Genomic DNA, 21,485 nt, shown 5'->3' with positions numbered 1-21,485 from the left:
TGCACATGCTCCAACTGAAGAGAAGAGCGACGAAGATAAAGATTCTATTTATGATGAATTGGATGAAATTTATAATGAGTGCCCAAGAGCAGACTGTAAAATAATCTTCGGGAATTTGAATGCGAAGATAGGAAAGGAAGACGAATACAGACCTTGTATTGGAAAATATAGCTTGCATGATATTTCTAATGATAATGGAATCAGGCTTATACATTTTGCATCCTCGAGAAATATGGTAGTGGGAAGTACAACTTTTAATCACAAGGACATACATATAATGACATGGAAGTCTCCAGATGGAACTACTTTAACCAAATTGACCACCTCCTAATAGATGCAAGACACTTCTCTAACTTGATGGATGTTAGAAGTTATAGGGGGGCCAATACCGACTCTGACCACTACCTTGTGGTAGCAACTATTAGAAGCCGAATATCTAAAGCAAGAAAGGTACATGGATCCAATGCAAGAAAGTTCAACAGTGCTCGGCTGAAGGAGCCCGAAACTACTCTCAGATATGCTAGCTTGCTTAATGAGGCCCGGACCGATTTAACTAATAGTGAGAGTATTGATGAAATCTGGAAAAATCTTAAAGATGCACTATTAAAAACTGCAAATGAAGTTTTAGAAAGGGAAGAGAAAGTCTGGCACAACAATTGGTTTGATCAAGAGTGTGCACAGGCAACAACCTTAAAAAATGAAGCATACAAGAGAATGCAACAGAGGAACCACACCCGAAGAGCAGTGGAAGAGTATAGAACTTCCAGAAGAGAAGAAAAGAGATTGAACAAGAAGAAAAAGAGACAGTATGAGAGGAGAGAATTAGAAGAAATGGAACGGTTGAAAGGGATGAATGATGTGAGAGCTTTCTATCAGAAGTTAAATAAAAGTCGTAGGATTTCCAGCCTAGAACAAGTTTGTGTACAGATAAAGATGGTATAATACTGGGCATTGAGGAAGCAATACTAGAAAGATGGGCCCAATATTTTGATGAACTGTTGAACGAAAGTCCAGGTGATAACGAAGTAACCTTACCTCCTGTACATACAAGAAAATCAGACATAGAAGTACCGATACCTAGTATTGAGGAAGTCAAGCTTGGCATTAAGAAGTTAAAGAATAACAAAGCCCCGGGAACAGATTTAATACAGTCAGAGCTTGTGAAAAATGCTGGAAAGGGATTTCTTAAACACTTTCACAAACTAGTGGCCAAGATATGGGTAGCTGAAACAATCCCTGATGAATGGAACGTAGATATCATCTGCCCGATACATAAGGTGATATCATGATGTGTTCTAATTATAGAGGTATTTGCTTATTATCCATTGCTTATAAAATATTTTCCAATATTCTCTTTAGCAGATTGGTGCCTTGGAAAATGTGGTTGGTGACTATCAATGCGGATTTCACCAAGGAAGATCTACTATTGATCAGATCTTCACAATTCGCTATATACTTGAAAAGTGTAAAGAATTTGAATTGATACATACCATCTCTTCATTGACTTTAGATCAGCCTATGACAGCGCTGATAGAAGTAACCCTATGTAGCAATGGAAGAGTTTGAGATCCCTAAGAAACTGATCGCCCTTGTGAAAGCTACCATGGAAAATACTCGGAATCAAATTAAGATCCAGAATATGTTATCAAGTGCTGTAATGACCAAGAATGGAGTTAGGCAAGGAGATTCATTATCATGCCTTTTGTTCAATATAGCTTTGGAGAAAGTTGTCAGAGATGCAAGTATCAACACAAGTGGAACCATCTTATATAAATCAATTCAAACTTCGGCATAAGCAGATGATATTGATTCAATCGCAAGGACACCAAGAGCATTGAAAGAAGCTTTCACAAGCCTCGAAAAAGCAGCAAGAAAGATGAATTTACAGATTAATGAAGGAAAAACTAAGTACATGCCTGTAACCACGAAAGACTACCCTAGTGGGACCACATTCATAGAGATTGGCTCTTATAAGTTTGATGTTGTGCGTAGCTTTGCCTACCTTGGATCAGAAGTTAATTCCAAGAACAATGCTCGTTCTGAAATCCAAAAACGTATACTGTCTGCTAACAAGTGCTATCATGGCCTCAGAAAACATCTGAAGTCTAAGCTGTTGTTCAGGAAAACTAATGTCCTGATGTATGAAGTTTTAGTAAAGCCTGTATTAACATATGATGCTGAGACATGGACACTCTCAAAATCTGATGAAAGACAGCTCGGTATATTTGAAAAGAAGGATTTTGAGGCAAATTTTTGGGCCAGTGGAAGAAAATGGTGTCTGGAGAAGAAGATATAATCATGAATTGTATAATTTATATAACGAACCAAACATTGTTAACTGTATAAAGATCAGAAGATTGGAGTGGGCAGGACATGTGTTGCGTGCTAACGACAGAATGATAAAGAAGATATTTAATGCAGTGCCAGGAGGAATCAGGAAAGTTGGCAGACAAAAGTTAAGGTGGGAAGAAGGGGTGAGAGAGGATGTAAAGATAATTGGAATCATGAATTTGAGGAGCTCTGCACTTAACAGGAAAGAATGGGGAAAACTTCTTCGGAAGGCCAAGGCCCACAAAGGGCTGTCGTGCCAGTGATTATGATGATGAGGTCCTTTAGCATGAGAAGTGACTGCTTGTTTACCCACATTACTAAGTTTGAACAATTTACAGCACACTTTACAATGTGTTGAAGTTGCATTATTTAACAATATGTCAGTTCGGGAAACACTTTGCTGTCTAGCCAAAGTTTATTAAATGTACACTGCTTGTTAGCCATTGTCATGAGTTTCAAGAAAGCATCCTAGAACTGAAATAAAAAATATAACATAAAAATGGTTGAAAGAAATGACACTAGCGTACAACAAAAATTGTAGAATTGTTACTCACTTGTTGTGAAAAAATACCGGAAAAAGAAATGCTACAATAACTTGGGTTACAACAGACTAGAGCAGGCATCGTCAATCGAGAGAGAAATGCCTTCGGAGCCAATTTGCTGCCCACTCTTGAGGAACGAGAGCAGCTTAGCGAGCAAGTAGGGGAAAAGTAGGGGAAGTGCATGACATAATAGTACTGAAGGCTAGTGGCGCAAAGGTATGGCACTTCTTTATGGACAGGTTAGATTGCGACACGATACGTGTGTACTCATGTGAGGTGACAGGTGTTCCTGTCTTTATCCTCACACCACACGACGTTCAAGCCTAGTCGGTAAATGTTGTATTTACTATGAGAGTTCAGCACAGCACAGGCCATCAACGCCAACAAGTTTCAAACCTTCTTGGGATGAAGAGTATTTGATACTTCCAGAAAATAACACACAAAATGTTTAATATGTAATAAAATATTGAATCACATTAAAAAATATTCCTTATTAAATTGAAAAAACAAATAACGTAGTTCAACTTATTCAATACAAGTAAATAAGAAAAGTAGTGTTACATTCCTATTTAATTATAAGCAGAAACGGTACTGGTTTTGACCCCAATCTGGGACATCATCAGCTGAATAAAATGCAAAAACAATGCTTAGGTAAATAAGAAATTAAAGGATGAGTCTTTCACAAAAACAGTTGAAAAAGCAATATAAGATAATGAGGATTGGCAGTGCGCGATTTTAAATTGTAAAATCTAGAAGAAGTAGAAGGTCAGTCACTTATATGAAGTAAGGCACAATCTTCTGAATAGTAGCACAAAACACGACACTGTGTCTCAAAATGTTTACGAGAAGAGGTGAACAGTTAAGTGAGCCAGCCTGCATATACTATCAGGCGCTAAGTCACAACACAATTTAATAAATATGAAGTCCCAAAATTGTGTAGAAGTCGAAGACGAGTCGCTTGATTGAAGCAAATTGCTAGCTCCTGAAGATCAGCGCAACATACTCAATGTCTGGCACTGTGCTTTCAAATGCCGACAGAACTCGGTGAATAGCTTGATGATCCAGTCTGTAATTGTTTCGGTTGCGAAAATGTATGTATGTATGTATGTATGTATATATATATATAATTTAATTTATAATTTAATATAATTGAAGTATGTAACTGGGATCTTGTAGATCTTGTAGATTCCTTGGAACAGTTGACGTAAAAATCAACTGTGAAGAGAAAAATGGAAAAAAGTGCAATACCGGAAACAAATGAAAAACGTATATGCACAGTGCGCTACTTCTTGAACATAAGAATTCAGGTTGTAATTGAGGTAGTCCAAGGCAGCGCAAGGCATGAGTTTAAATTTGAATGTTGCAAAGACCCAAAATGCAGGAGGCACTATAGTATACTAGTATACAGTTCAATTTGGAAAGTAGGGTGGGTTTTTTTTCCGAGAGGAGAGGTGATAAAGATAATAAAGATAATAAAGAAAGAGAATTAGTAGATAAGAGAAGATTAAAATGATTGGAAGTTAAAAGAGGATGGGAAAGGGTAAGATAGGGAAATAAAGGAGGGGTAGTTTAGGGTGGGTTAGGAGGGTTGGTTACTGGAGGTAGAAAATGTGAGTAGGAACTGTGTAAGGCATGGAAAATTGAATTCGGGTTTAGAAATTTAGAATTTTTGAGAAGAAGAATTAGGAAGTCAAATAGGATATTGGGTTTTTCAGAAATGTCGTTTAAATTGAAATTAGGGTTGAAGTATTGGTCAAGGTGAATAAAAATATTTTCAGTAGTGTTTAGAAGGGGGCCTTTGTTAATGATTTTAAGTATTTTTATGTCTTTTTCAATATTTGTGAAATTATGCTTGAAGTCTTGTATGTGTCCTATAGCATAGAATCTGTTGTATTTAATGGGGTTGATATGTTTGGAGTATCTGATGTTAAAGTTGCAGCCAGTTTGTCCGATGTACGAGGAACTGCAGTTGTTACATTTCACCTTTATTTACAACCTTGTTAATGTGATGAACCAAATGAATATCTTTCCTTATATTAACACTCATATATATTATATTAAGTTTTGTGACCCCAAAAGAAAAAGAGATATTTGGATGAAAAGAAAAAGAAAAAACGAAGACCTCTCCTGCAATATAGACAAAATTACACACAATTAAAAGACAAAGGCTACAATTTTACGGTCACATTCTCGAAATGAACGACGATATGTTAACTAAGAAATTTTTAATTACATCTCAAAATTAAAATACACCACTGGTTGGCTGAAAGAGATACAATGGGATCAACAAAGACTGAAAATCACAGATGTTATCAAAAATCACAGGATGGACTTCAGGCATTAGACCACTTCTGCATGGATTTTTTGCTTTTGCAAATTTGACGCCAACCTCAGACAGAGTTATTGGAGGAATAGAGGCGGGTGATCAGCCATCATATGAAGAGGCTCGGGGAAGGAAATAAAAATAAAAACACTGTACCACAGTCTTAGGTTCTAAGTCAGGGCCTCTCAGGGTGCATGAACCAGTGCCTTGCACAGGGCAAGGTGCAAAAGACGACTTCGCTAGGTTGACCACAGTGCAAACCTTCACTCCTCGATTTTGAGCAATAGGGTTGTCTCTTTCTTTCCCTACTCTTGTTGTGGTCGCTCCACCTGTCTTCCACTTCCACACCTTTCCATCTTGCACACTGCAAAATGTTTATGTGACATGGGCAGAGATGTTCAGTCTGATAGGTTAAGGTTACCAGCACAAAAGAGGCTAAGAAAACCCCTTTAAATTTGGTTTGAATGGACAGTTTATCCTTTCTATCTTCTCTTTCCCTTTTTCTTTGCAAGGGATTGGCTAACAGCAATTCAGAAAACATTTTTTTAAATTACAATCAGAAATACTCGCATGCAATTTAGTTTTCATATAAATCAGAAACACCTTTCACATATACGTATGAAACCAAACATAGAAATAATCATAGTTGCTACTCGATGCAGCTCAGGAAAATCTTCCTTTGACAAATTCAGGTAGAATTTGAGCAAACATTTAAATTGTAAAATGGATGTTTTTGGTGATAATCATTTTGCTAATCTATTAATTCAAAATGGAAATCAGGAGGCATACTTTCAACTGCTATTGAAGAACGCTTTACAAACGCATAGGAGTATGGGCTACAGGTCAGGAATACCCTGTAATGAAAAAGATGAATAAAAGTTTTGTTTTTAATATATAAAATTGCTTTGAAGTACCTAAATGTGACATGTTTTCATAAACAGGTATTGTGGAATTTAATTTAATGTTACGCTTGTACAATTAAGAAAAAAAACCCTTTTTATTTCAGTTAGTGATGAACCGGTACTTTACCTGGAATCCGGCAACAAACTCGTTTTGCAGACAGCCGCTGTGGAGAGAGGATAGCACAGGTCTTCAGCAGACTTTAACAATTCTAGGATTTTCTTCGTTAGCCTATGTATGGGCTTTACTCCATGGGACTCCAGCAGCCTCCCTATTCTATTGGATATCTTCCCAATGTACGGCAGAAAGGCTTTAGCTGCTGGCTGCTCATCATCTTTCTCCCTGGTTGTTGGACGTCTGGGATGGAGTGCTCGCTGTATATCTTTATGGCTGTACCTGTTACCACATAGGCCATATTGAGGTGGCTGAACTCCTCGTTTAAGTAGTGAGCTTGACAAATTCTTCTTGCATGGTCAACTAGCATTTTTATTGCTAGTTGCTTTACGTCGCACCGACGTCTTATGGCGACGATGGGACAGGAAAGGGCTAGGAGTTGGAAGGAAGCGGCCATGGCCTTAATTAAGGTACAGCCCCAGCATTTGCCTGGTGTGAAAATGGGAAACCACGGAAAACCATTTTCAGAGCTGCCAACAGTGGGGTTCGAACCTACTATCTCCCGAATACTGGATACTGGCCGCACTTAAGCGACTGCAGCTATCGAGCTCAGTAGCAATTTTATCACTCCGTATTTTTGTCACAAGTGGTGGTTCGACAAGTTTTCTGCAGATAGCAGTCTGTAGGCATTGACTTGCGGAACACTGTGCGTTCAAAGGCTAAATCAGCCGTCTTCATTACCAGAATATCGAGGAAAGAGAGTTTTCCTTAGCTTTCTGTTTCCGTAGTGAACTGAATATTGGTGTTAATGCTATTCAGATGCTATGGAAACTGCTGTAGTTGTTTCTTTCCAAGGCTTCAGATTAGAAAGATGTCATCAACGTAGTGAAGCCACGCCTTAGGTTTCAATGGTGTGGTCATGAATGCTGTTTGTTAAAAAAATTTTCACAAAGAAATTGGAATTCGCCGGACTCAGAGGACTGCCGCGGCAACACGTCGATTTGTTCATAGAAGCTGTCATTCCACCTGGTGATGTCCTCGAGAAAAATCTGAGCGATGTGGTCCAGGACCTCCTTTACTGGTACTTTACCGGAAGTTTAAACACAAACTGCTGTGAATTGAAGTGAGCTATTAGCCACGAAATCTGTAAACTCGGAAACGAGTAACTGCCAATGACGACGAGTAAAGAGTGAGACCATGTCGAAGCTGACAAGCAAGGTCTTCGACTTACAACTGGATGTTCTTCACGTTTTCAATGAAGTGTCCTGAATCTCTCACGTATGACTTTGTGCCACCGATGTAAGGCAGTCAGATATATAGCACTCACGATGGGCGGTAGAGATATGTTGTCCCTTATCAATCTTCGGTAAGCCATATAGCCTCTGTGGTAGAGCTGCACTTTTGGAGGTTTCTCTCTTCACGTTGTCTGGCAATGATGAGGCCTTAATAATTGGTCTTTCTGCAGCCCCAGTGTTAGTACAGAGCAATAAATGTACATAAGGGAAAAATGAATGTTCTCTCACAGGAAGAACAGAGGAGGGTGATAAAGAAAGATCTTAATATTACATAGCAAATGAGCAATATAGCTGGATGCTATTCCTGAAGTGTGGAAAAAGTCAGACCCAAAACTGTATTTCAAATCATAACCATTAAGAATAGGAAGAAAATGCAAATGAAGACACTAAAACGGTGGCAGTCATACAAAGAAATGGACCAATGCAGTTTAGGAGTGGTTCAAAATTGAGCCCATGCCACAGCTTTAGCTATAAGTGGAACCATGACAGTGTAGATTTCAATTTAATCATACCTAACATCTCCATGATAAAGTGAAAAAAAAATTTTAAAAATACCTTTTCACCTGGATTTGTGCTGTAGAAAAGTACACAAGGATAGAGTTCTGCTCCGTCAACATCTTCAAAGGCAAGCTGTGGCTCCTCTCCATTCTTTCCAAAGCTGACCGTACGAGCATCCATGTCCAGTATAACAGTGATGTAATCTCCCTGTGTGAAGCTTGCCATGCTCAGAGGTAGTTCACCGTTGTGGTACAAGTTACCACTAAAACAAGTTAAAATAAATCTCAATATACAAGGAAACGAGATATGTAGGCTTACTCATTCTAGTTATTTCTAGGATCATTAAAGTCACTCAAGGTCATTTTAGGTTTTGGTAGGGTGTAAATGGCTGTGTGCTATTCCTGATGCCATTTGTTTTTTCAAGTGAAAATCCTACCCTAAGATTCATCAAGATTTTATAATAAAAATGGTTTTATGTCTTACTAACTACTGTTATGGATTTTGGGAATGCCAAAAAGCCAGAACTTTTTCCCATGGAAGATCTTTTACAGGTCTGTAAATCAAACAATGAGACTGGCTTATTTGAGCATCTTGAAAACCACCGTAAATACATTTCTTCTTGTCTCAAGATCTTGTTACTCATGTTTACTGGGCGACTGAAATCCTATGATATTTGTGTCAACAATTAGCGCATCTAAGTCTCTTTCATGTGCAACTAAAATCAAAACCAACAGCATAACAGATCCTCTTGGCTGTTATTTTTGGCTTTCTAGACAGCCGCTGCTATCTCACCGCCAGATAGCTCAATTGTAATAACGTACGTAGGCTGAGTGGACCTCAAACCAATCCTCAGATGCAGGTAAAAATCCCTGACCTGGCAGGGAATCGAACCAGGGTCCTCCGGGTAAAAGGCAAGCACACTACCTACACCACAGAGCTGAAGTCATGTGTAACTACTTCGCGAAATTGAAACACTAAATCTAGAGAATATTAGAAATAAATATTAATAAAGAAATTGGGCACCACATGCAAAAGATTTACAGGAATAACTGATTCTGTACAGCATGAATGAACTCATTCTCCCAAGGCAACAGTCATCAGGCAGATGAGGCTACAAACATGCTTCATTACTTTACCTGCTTCTATTTAACACTGAAAATAAATTTAAGTAAAATGTCATGTTTTCCATACATACATACATACATACATGTAAGAGAGTTTTCCTTAGCTTTCTGTTTCCGTAGTGAACTGAATATTGGTGTTAATGCTATTCAGATGCTATGGAAACTGAATACATACATACATACATACATACATACATACATACATACATACATACATACATACATACATACATACATACATACATACATACATACATACATACATACATACATACATACATACATACATACATACATACATTACCATTATAGACTGTTATGCATTTCAGCATTCAGTCTGCAAGCCTCTGAGAATTTACTAAACATGCTGTGACCTCATTTAGTTCTATACCTCTATATCGCTACAAACTGAGTCTAATTATCGTTAACTTTGTCTACCTCTACTTCTCTTACTCTTACCCTCCATAACAGAGTCCTTCATTCTCCTACGTAACCTATCCTCCTCCATTCGCCTCACATGACCCCACCGCCGAAGCTGGTTTACACGTACAGCTTCATCCATCGAGTTCATATCTAAATTAGCCTTTATCTCCTCATTCCGAGTATCCTCCTGCCATTGTTCCCACCTATCTGTACCAGCAATCATTCTCGCTACTTTCATGTCTATTACTTCTAACTTATGAATAAGATATCCTGAGTCCACCCAGCTTTTGCTCCCGTAAAGCAAAGTTGGTCTGAAAACAGACTGATGTAAAGATAGTTTCGACTGGGAGCTGACTTCCTTCTTACAGAATACTGTCGATCGCAACTACAAGCTCACTGCATTAGCTTTACTACACCTTGATTCAATCTCATTTATTATATTACCATCCTGGGAGAACAAACAACCTAAATACTTGAAATCAACCTGTTCTAGCTTTGTGTCACCAATCTGACATTCAATTCTGTTGAATTTCTTACCTACTGACATCGATTTAGTCTTCGAAAGGCTAATTTTCATACCTACTCATTGCACCTATTTTCAAGTTCCAAGATATTAGACAGCAGGCTTTCGGCACAATCTGCCATTAAGACCAAGTCGTCAGCATAGGCCAGACTGCTTATGATATTTCCACCTAATGGAATCCCTCCCTGCCATTTTATACCTTTCAGCAGATGATCCATGTAAACTACGAACAGCAAAGGTGAAAGATTATAGCCTTGTCTAACCCCTGTAAGTACCCTGAACCAAGAATTCATTTTACCATCAATTCTCACTGAAGCCCAATTGTCAACATAAATGCCTCTGATTGATTTTAATAATCTACCTTTAATTCCATAGTCGCCCAGTATGGTGAACATCTGTTCCCTCGGTACCCTATCATATGCTTTCTCTAGATCTACGAAACATAAACACAACTGCCTATTCCTCTCGTAGCATTTTTCAATTACCTGGCGCATACTGAAAATCTGATCCTGACAGCCTCTCTGTGGTCTGAATCCACACTGCTTTCATCCAACTTTCTCTCAACGACTGATCACTTGCAAGATGCCAGTGAATACTTTGCCTGGCATACTAATCAATGAGATACCTCGATAGTTGTTGCAATCCTTTCTGTTCCCTTGCTTATAGATAGGTGCAATTACTGCTTTTGTCCAATCTGAAAGTACCTTACCAACACTCCATGCTAATTTTACTACTCTATGAAGCCATTTCATCCCTGCCCCCCCACTATACTTCACCATTTCAGGTCTAATTTTATCTTATCCTGCCCCTTTATGACAATGAAGTTTATTTACCATCCTTTCCACTTCCTCAAACAAAATTTCACCAACATCCTTTTCCTCCTCCCCATGAGCTTGGCTGTTTGCAACACCACCAGGAAGATTTCCTTTTACGTTGAGCAGATGCTCAAAATATTCCCTCCATCTCTCCGTTGATTCCCTGGGATCTATTATGAGTTCACCTCAATTACTCAAAACACTGTTCATTTCCTTTTTCCTTCCCTTCCTAAGATTCTTTATTACTGTCCAGAAAGGTTTCCCTGCTGCTGACCTAGCCTTTCCAGGTTATTACCAAAATCTTCCCACGACTTCTTTTTGGATTCAACAACTATTTGTTTCGCTCTGTTTCTTTCATCTACATACAAATCAGTGTCTGCCTCGGCCCTTGTTTGCAACCATTTCTGATAAGCCTTCTTTTTATGTTTACAAGCTGCTCTCACTTCATCATTCCACCAAGATGTTCGCTGTTCGCTTTTTCCCATCTTTACACACAGATGTTTCTGGACATTCCCTTGCTGTTTTTACTACAGCACCCCTGTATGCCACCCATTCTCTTTCTATATCCTGAACCTGCTTACTGTCTACTGTTCAAAACTTCCCACCAATCATATCCATGTACTTCTGTCTAATTTCCTCGTCTTGGAGATTTTCTACCCTTATTCGTTTGGAGACAGATTTCACTTTCTCTACCCTAGGCCAGAGATACAGTACTTAGTTCACTACAGATCAGATAGTGGTCTGTATCATTGGAAAATCCCTGGAAAACTTGTACATTCATAACAGATTTCCTGAATTCAAAGTCAGTTAAGATATAGTCTATTATGGATGTGGTACCCCTAGCCTCCCATGTGTAGTGGTGAATAGCCTTATGCTTGAAGAATGTATTCATAACTGCTAAACCCATACTAGCACAGAAGTCCAGCAAATGCTTCCCATTCCCATTAGCTTCCATATCTTCCCCACATTTACCAATCACCCTTTTGTATCCTTCAGTTCTATTTCCAACGCTCGCATTGAAATCGCCCATTAGCACTATTCTATCCTTGCTGTTGACCCTGACCACGATGTCACTCAATGCTTCATAAAACTTGTCAACTTCATCCACATCTGCACCCTCACATGGTGAATACACTGAGACAATTTTCGTCCAATTCCTCCAACCCACATCATTTGCTCATTTACGTGCCTAATAGAAACTATGCTGCGTGCAATGGTATTCCTGATAAACAGCCCTACCGCATACTATGCCCTTCCCTTTCTAACACCCGTCAAGTACACTTTATAATCTCCTATCTCTTCCTCGTTATCTCCACTTAACCGAACATCACTTAGTCCTAGCACATTCAGATGCATCCTCTTAGCAGACTCAGTCAGTTCTACTTCTTTCTTCCACAAGCCCCATTAATATTGATAGCTTCCCATCGAATTCCATTTCATTCACCAAGTTGTTTCGACAGAGTCCCTTGCCTGTCAAATGGGAGTGGGACTCCGTTACTCCCACAGGTCCAAGGCTTGCTTAAAATGTTCTGAGCTTGTAAATTAAAGAAGCAGGATGCTACCCTACTTACATATAGTCCAAGTGAGGATCTCTCCTCTAACGGATTATGAACCACCGGTGGATTGTATAGTCCTAGCTGCCTGAGCACAAGAAGGGCCAGGACTCAGAATATGTCCGAGATGCCCATTCCCATTCCATAGCAACTGGTATCCCGATTCTCAGGACCACTTACTAGGCCACTCAGCTGTTGCCCATGGTTCACGAACTAGGACGTGACTACAGTAACCCACACCATGAACCGTCAACTCCATCAATAATAGATTTGCTATCAGTTTCACTACTAGAGTTTACTCTCGAAACAAAATAAAACAAAACAAACACCAACAATAATCATCATATGATGAGACCAATATAAACATCCACAAGCTATACACAATATACATTTAGTTTTGACGGTCACGCTACTTGGATAAGTACGGATAAGACAACTGTTTATTCTTATCTTATATTAGCACAATAGCATCATAACAATGGAATCTATTTATCCCGGGTTATAACACTGTATGTTAAAACAAATCTCACTATACTCTGTTAATCAAATAACTTCACCAGGTTAAAAAAAAAAAAAAAAAGAAATCCACGGACTAGATGCAAGACAAATACCACGTCCAATCAATAAATAAAATCGACCAAGCACTGAACACTTGGCCTATAATCTCCTCTAGCTACAATCAGTTCTGTGCACAACAACACATTACCTCCAGATTACACATATAAACTACCTAACACTGAGCATATCTTTGGGGAGGAATAATCCAGAGTCTGACTCACAAAAGAACACCATGTAGCGTCTTCCACCGACTGCTCAACGGGAACTTGTAATTACCAAGTAATGCAGTTGTCATGACTTTGTAATGGCGCAGTAATGCAAGTGTAAAGAACTCGTACAGCGCAGACTTCGTAAAGGTAATCGTCATGAATAGCAATCGCAATGGTCATGAACAGTGATTAGTAATAAACTCGTTTCACACACGCCACGTAAATATATATAGACTTGCTCCACATGGCTGTCATGTCTGCAAAAGTCCACTGGAAACAACGCTAGCACTGAAACATCATCAAGCGTCACTCGGTCAACACAAGCTCGTTAATACTAGGAACTTCCGGATTGGTTACTGAGCTGCCGATTCGCAAATAGCGATCTTGCACGTTCATCCACAATGATGAATTACCACCTTCAGCATACACTTCCCGGCCATACCCTCGAGTTTCAAAACCACTCATTACAACACTTTTAACCGACTTCAACCATCTTTCCCGATATAGTCACTGTTTCCCAGGTTATGCAATCTTCAGTGCTACGCCATGTGCACACTCTTACACAAATAGAAACTTATGCAAAATATAACGATGCACATATGCAATATTCCCTATTCACTACTTATATTACATTTTATTTTACAAAAATATCCTAACCTAAAATCGGGAGATCATCATGTACAAACATTTCCTAACCTAAAATTGGGGATCGTACTCTTGTACAGTTACAAGCTGTGTCGTTGCCATCACTGCCTCCATCTCTTGGGACATCGTCCAAGCCTCCTCCCTGGTTGGATCTCTGTGCTGTGGAGCTTACTGCAGCTGTCAGCCGCCTCGCGCTTGGTGTCATACTGGTACGGCCCGTCCACAGTCGTGTTGCCTGGTCGCTAGGTCTCGGCGTCGAATACCTGTGGTGTTCTATCTGCACACTGAGTCCTCTCCTGCAGCTGGACTCGGTAGTTGACTCTCGGTTGGTGGACACTGCCGTGCCTATTGAATTTTCCCACAACCTCCTCATTGGTCAAACATGGCTGGGGGCTGGATCGTACTTCCACCTCGTGCCCTCATAGTCCTGCGATCAGGTATTTGGCTCCCTCTCCTGAAGCCGATCTGGTGTCGAACTGGGCCCGGCATGTTCCCTAGGAAGTGGTACCGTTGTCCTGTGGGGTTGCCACCTTTCTGACGCCGGAGTTGCCATCACTGTTTGTAGGTTTCACTCGTGTCACCATGGCTGTTATACTTTCACGCAGGGCACTTGCTTCCTCTGCTGGGCCTCGAGCTACAGACTCCACAACCACGAGCATCACTTCAGACTGCTTCCCGTCCGGTTTGTTGTCCTCCTGCACGACGTCATTGATCACCTTGGTTTCGAGAAAGCGCACTTCATTTTCCACGGACTGGGCCGACTTGGCCTTGATTTTTCTCTCGAGCTCCCCAAGTTTTTCGCACTGGGCCTGAATTATGGAATTTTATTGTTGAAACATAGCTCTTGCCCAGTTATTAGCTTCTACCTCCGAGGTGTCTTCGAAGTCGAAACTGTCTGGGTCTTCCTTGCTGTCAACCAAGTCCTGGCACAGCCTTGCTTGCAAGTCCACTTTGCTTCCTGCTGTTGGCAAACCTCGGAATGCCAGTGCTTTGCGTAGAATCGCCACGGTCATCTGGTTGATCTTTATTTTCGATTCACCAAGAGTCCAGTCACGGTTGCCAATTTATCATTCTCAAAGCGATTTTATTTGTCTAAATATCATACGAGATATGTTCACTTCTTGATTGTAAAACCGCTTTATTGTCACTTAGTCTATTTCCTTTCCGCCTCCGTAGTGTAACGGTTAGTGTTATTAGCTGCCGTCTTCGGGGGCCTGGGTTCGATTCCCGGTACTGCCAGAAATTTAAGAATGGCAGGAGGGCTGGTAGGTGGTTGAAATGGTACATACAGCTCACCTCCAATGGGGGTGTGCCTGAAAAGAGCTGCACCACTTCGGGATGAGGACACAAGTTTACTTACTAGTCTATTTCCTTACAAGACACAATTCCTATTCAGTTCACTTAACGACTTCACAAGGATACACAATTATACACAGCATTTGCAACAGTATTAAGAGAAACACACTGAAGCAATATACAGTTGATTCTGACAAGTACAGATATCAACAAATCCTCACACTGATCATTCACTTCACCATCACAAGGCAAGGCTAACTACCAAACTCACTGGTCTTTTGGCGTTGTCGGCTCGATATATATACTGTTCAACAAACAGTCCAGATATCTCCAACTTCTAGAAATGTTCCTGCACAGGCTGAATGGAATGTACCCAAACAATCTATCAACCGGACAGTCGATTGTGGTACTCCCGTATAGACTGAGCGCAAATGTTTGATTACAATACAATAATCCATGGTGATGAAGTCTACAAAATTCCTAAAGTTTCCACACATATCTGGATAATAAAACATCACGGTAAGTTTCCAGAAGGTCCATATGCATCATAGTGATAGTCAAATATACAAATATTACAGAGTTTTATACAGTTTTTGACTGAACAGATTTTGAGGTTATATGAATATACAATACATATTTACGGGGAAATCATATGTTAGCTGTACTTAACATTTAATAAAAGATAATTAAAATGTATTAAACATAATAATTGAAGGTTTTACAAGGCTCAGGTAGGGTGTAGGACGATGTACATATGACAAATGAAACGGATGAACTCGTTCCAGCTTTGATTCAACTAGAGTGATGTTAGTACGGATGTTCTGTTGACTAAGAGGCAACACGGCTGTTTTGGACTTGCTTCTTGAGACAAAAATTGCTTGAATATAGCATTCAAGTCTTTCAGCTTCAGTTGTACTTCAGCCTCACTATTACCCCATATCACCACATCATCTGCAAAGGCAAGAGCTTTAAACTCTGAGTTGTTGATGAGTCTCTCATCTCTTTTAATTATTCATTCATTATAATGAGGAATAAAAGTGGCGATAGTGCGCTGCCTTGCTGTACACCCTGCCTAGTCCCAAACCACTCCGAATATCCATCCCCTATTTGGAAACAACTCTGGCAATGTTTTTACTTTATTAATTAAAGCACATGGTATAGATCTAATTTCAAAACATTCCCAGATGTTTTGTCTCAGTACACTGTTGTAAGCCTTCTCAATATCTAGGAAAATCAACACGATCATTCTTACAGAAAATATTAGATCTGTTGTTGCCCTATTCCAGGGATGGCAAACCTTTACCAACTAGCATGCCAATTAAGATCTTGTAAGTTACTTTTTACTGTCCGGCTCCATGGCTAAATGGTTAGCATGCTGGCCTTTGGTCACAGGGGTCCCGGGTTCGATTTCCGGCAGGGTCGGGAATTTTAACCATAATTGGTTAATTCCCCTGGCACGGGGACTGGGTGTATGTGTCGTCCTCATCATCATTTCATCCTCATCATGACGCGCAGGTCGCCTACGGGAGTCAAATCAAAAGACCTGCACCTGGCGAGCCGAAGTCCTCAGACACATCCCGGCACTAAAAGCCATACGCCATTTCATTTCACTTTTTACTGTAGAGTGTGCCATTGGTTTTTTACCTTTATAATCATCATGAAACCCCTCATTTGAATTCAGTTAGGTATTAGATTGCATAATATATAAATCCATTCAACTGAATGTTTCATGGTTTTATTTTACAAACATTACTGAAAATTACATTAAAAAATAATAGGCAAATTTTAAGAATAAGGGACCTAATAAAATTTGTAAAAAACATGGCAATTAAATTAATTGAGACATACTTCTTTATTAAAGTGTTATGTTAAAATATGCTATGCTGCTACATATTCGACCTATTTATTACACGTGAAAACATTAAAGTATGTGGTACGTTGCCTGGGTGCTGCAAAAGTTGGGTTTGCATGTCACCTAGTGCCACGCATCATCAGTTCGCCATTCTTGCCCTATTCCTTCTACAACCATACTCCTCCTCTTCAACCTGTGGTTTCTAATCTCTGATTCATTCCATTATTTTGAGTCCATGAGAAAGAAAAGTGATGCCCCTGTAGTTGCTGGGTTTCCTTTTGTCTCCTTTCTTAAATAGAGTGACGATGAGTTGTTTAGTCCAGTCTTAGGGTAGTATTTCTTCTTTCCAAATGGTGTTTATGACTCTTAACAACCAATGCAGTCCTTGCACTCCAGCAGCCTTGATCATGTCAGCACTTACCTCATCTATGCCTGTTGCCTTGGCTTTACTCATGTTCTTTAGGGCATTTTCCACTTCCATCCATGTTATATAAGGTTAGATGTCTTGAATATTTTATTTCGCCATGGTCTGCTGTTGTTTAATATTTAAATTTTCAACATTATATAACTTTTCCAAGATACAGTTCCATCTCAACTTTTATCTCTTTGTCATGCCAAGTGATGTTTCCATCTTCTTTCTCCAGGGCATTTACTCCTTCCCAGTTGCTCTAAATGGCACACCCACCAAGACGCATGGCTAGTGCATGAGTTAGCTGGAAAATTTATAATGTCCAATAACGGACCAACTATACTGGTATTATAAATTTACTCATTCAGAACAAATATTTCAGATTCCCTGTGGGAATCATCTTTACCATTTCATAAATTTGTCAACAGTTGTAATGGAATTAAAACCAGACAATATGATGAAATTATCATAATTTTGAGCTAGTAGCCTAATTTAGGGTACCTGAGCATGAAGAAAGGAATATAATGATCAAAACAGTATGTATGGTTAAAATTAAATAACATATAGGTACGTGGGAGGAACCGAAATATGAAGGTATGGAAACTGCTGATAGGAAATGACTTCAGTTGATAGCCCGTTTGGTGGCCTAAACCAACATTACTACAATAAATATTACAGCCAGCAATGTAGGCTACATTCCTAGTAACAGGAAAACATGCAAATATTAGAAAACTGTGATACATTACAACAGTGTGTCCACCTCCGTAGCGTAACAATAAGTGTTATTAGATAATGTACTGAAGGCCCGGGTTTGATCCCGGTACTACCAGAAATTTAAGAATGGCAGGAGAGCCGGTATGTGGTTGAAATGGTACATACAGCTCACCTCCATTGGGTAAGGTCTGCTAGAAAAAGGACCTGCACCACCTCAGTATGAGGACGTGAAATTATTATAATAGAGTGATAAAAAATGTTTACTAATAATAATAATAATAATAATAATAATAATAATAATAATAATAATAATAATAATAATAATAATAATAATAATAATAATAATAATTGAATAAGTTATGCAAATTTTATATTACTATTATCAAGAAAACCATGTCTCAATGTTAAAGAATCTGAGAGGTCATTGATTTACATGAATTTAAAAATTATTACAATAGTCTGCCACCCTCGGAGGCCCGGGTTCGATTTGCGGCTCTGCAAGAAATTTAAAAAGTGGTACTTGGGCTGGAATGGGATCCACTCAGCCTCAGGAGGTCAACTGAGTAGGAGGTGGGGGGTTCGATTCCCACCTCAGCCATCCTCGAAGTGGTTTTCCGTGGTTCCCACTTCTCCTTCTGGCAAATGCTGGAATGGTACCTAACTTAAGGCCACGGCCACTTTCTTCCCTCTTCCTTGTCTATACCTTCCAATCGTCCCATTCCCCTTGTTCAGCATAGCAGGTGAGGCAGCCTGGGTAAGGTGCTGGTCCTCTCCTGCAGTTGTATCCCCTGACCCAAAGTCTCACACTCCAGGACACTACCCTTGAGGTAGTAGAGGCAAGATCCCTCACTGAGTCCGAGGGAGAAAACAACCAGGAACGGTAAACGGATTAAGAGAGGAAGAAGAAAGGAAAATTATTACAATAAGTTATCATCCCAGTAAATTTCTTTCGTTCGAGGTCTTCCTGACACTCGAGAATGATTTCGAGGGATTAGGAAAGTCAAAGAATGTAGGGATGGCATTCTGTTTTATCACCTTCCTTCCATCTGCTCTCTTTACTTCAAACTGACATTCCTCAAAACATGATCATTAGAAAGCACTTTGGGGCCATTCCACAGTAACGTAAACCACAAGGTCAAAAAAATTAAAGTAAAGCAAATGAAAAGAAGTGTTTTTGTATCAATAGTAGAATCCCTCTGATTTGTCGTTCAATAAATATTCAAAAGCTTTTCACTTATTATAGACTTGTTTTCTGTACTAAAATGGTGGCTGCAATGTTAATTTACCGGTAAATACATTATAACTATGCTGCAATGTTAATTTACCGGTAAATACATTATAACTATCATATTTGGCAACAATGGTTTAGCTGAACTTCCTGTGTTTGTGTTTTGCTTGGAAGCATTATTGATGCAGAAGACCTATTTCTAAATCTTTCTACACAAGCAGGATTTTCTAGGTAAGTTCTTACTTACTTTTATTTGTATTTAGGTATAATGCTATTCTGTGTCACACCCATTACACAAAACAGCTAAAAGTTTATTTAAAATGAGAATCAAACTTCACAGATCTTTGATGCTTAGTGAAAGTAAGGTTAAGAGTGCTTACTTAATAATATTCTTTTTGTTAAAAGTCCTTAAACTTTAATAAGATTACTGAAATTAGTGTTGTTATTCCTGTCACACCCGTTACAAATCTCAAGTCACACCCATTCAAATTTTTTAAGTTATATTATTTACATCTTAATTCTCCAGAAAATACAAACATCATACAGTAGTCCTAGCATAACCTTCTTCAAGAGTAGAACTAATGTTGGCCTTTAAATATAACATTTTTTAAGATTAGTTTTTAATTCCAGAAAGATGGCATCTACCCGTATGCAAAAAAGTAGACAAAAATTAAGAGGATCCAGTGAAGTATGCAGCCTACCTTGCTAAGGAGAGAGATCGTGATAGGAAGAGGAGAGAAGAAAGAACACGCAAACTTATACCAAACAAAAAGGACTGTGAAATTAAACAATTTATTTAACGCGCACAATGTGCAAAGAATTACTATATAAAACATTAGTCTTCGTTGCAAAATTTCACCAGTGATTCTGATCGCTGTTTACAATTTAAAACATGGTACCTAGTACAGTGTGCACCACATCTTAAACATACACAGTTCAAACCTGGTTCATGATAACGCTTTATATTACACAGTTTATAATGGAACCCATGAACGGAGAATCTTGTCAGCAGGTGTCGCAGTTCATATCCACCTTGAACCCACTCGCGATTTAGCATGGCATCGGTAGAGTAGAAATCTTCCCAGATGTCAGCCTTCTTCGATCGTAGGTCTCGAAGCAGATGTATATAGGGTGTTGTTGCTGGAAGTAACAACTGTAACCTTAGCTCTTCCACATAAAATCCCTCTCCGGATAGCTCATACACGAGCCGGGAAGGAGAATATTTGGAGAGGCACAGAGCCCGTTTCAAGTAGATTGCCTTCAACTTCTCGATTTTATCTAACTGTTTCATACTCAAATGTTCCCAAATGTTTTCCAAGCCATATGTTGCTATAGGGCTGATTTTTAGATGAAAGAGTTTTATGGCCGTTTCTAAAGACAAGTTTCTCAGGTGCTTAATGTCAGATATTGCTTTCATAGATGCATTTAGACGGTCTATGAGATGGAGGGTGAAAAAATTACCTTGGGTTTGAAAAATTACACCCAAGTATTTAAAATGCTTTACGGACTTAAGTTCTTGGTCTTCATAATAGAAGATTCCATGAGGTCCCCCCTCTTCTAAACGTCATGGACACTGTTTTTTCTACATTCAGTTTGAGCTCATTTTTCTTTATCCATCCCACTATTTGGTTGAATGATTCCTGGAGTTCCTTCTCCGACGTTGATGTTAAGACCATATCATCAGCGTACATGAAATTAAGCACTTCAAAGATGTTCTCATTCAGAGGGCCTGTAGAAAGAGAAAAGCAGAAAATAAAATGGAACTTGCTTTCTCTCCAGGCTCTGCAGAATTAGGGTCTTATTCTTGTAGGCAGTCTTTGGGTAAAGCTGTATCAAAGCTTAAAGCAGCACTACAATACAGTCCTCGTAAAAAAGTAGCTGCAGTAAGAAAACTGTTCAAGGACATTATTCCGAGTACTGGCTTACCAGAAAAAAGATAAGAGATAAGATGCTTTAAGTGAAGAAACTATAAATTTAGTCAAAGAATTTTATTGTCAAGACACTGTAAGCAGGTTGACACCTGGCCGTAAGGATGCAAAGTCAATTAAACATCCAGTGACTGGTAAACGGTAGTTTACACAAAAGCAATATCTGATCATGCCAGTCTTGGAAGCTTTTCATTTATTCAAGGCA

At 39.2% G+C, this 21,485-nt stretch overlaps 1 protein-coding gene across 1 annotated transcript in view; it reads right to left on the bottom strand.

The window, feature by feature from the left end:
* The window catches only part of LOC136858059 (probable E3 ubiquitin-protein ligase HERC1), an 850,878-nt gene that overhangs the window by 499,084 nt on the left and 330,309 nt on the right, over window positions 1-21,485 (bottom strand). The window contains exon 29 of the mRNA XM_068225263.1: window positions 8,061-8,265. Coding sequence (XP_068081364.1) covers window positions 8,061-8,265 — 205 coding nt within the window. The remainder of the gene's footprint in view (window positions 1-8,060; window positions 8,266-21,485) is intronic.

The sequence above is a fragment of the Anabrus simplex genome, chromosome 1 (assembly GCF_040414725.1).
Source record: "Anabrus simplex isolate iqAnaSimp1 chromosome 1, ASM4041472v1, whole genome shotgun sequence".
NCBI lineage: Eukaryota > Metazoa > Arthropoda > Insecta > Orthoptera > Tettigoniidae > Anabrus > Anabrus simplex.
The sequence above is the reverse complement of the archived record's forward strand: the minus strand, read 5'-3'. Positions and strand labels throughout refer to the sequence as shown.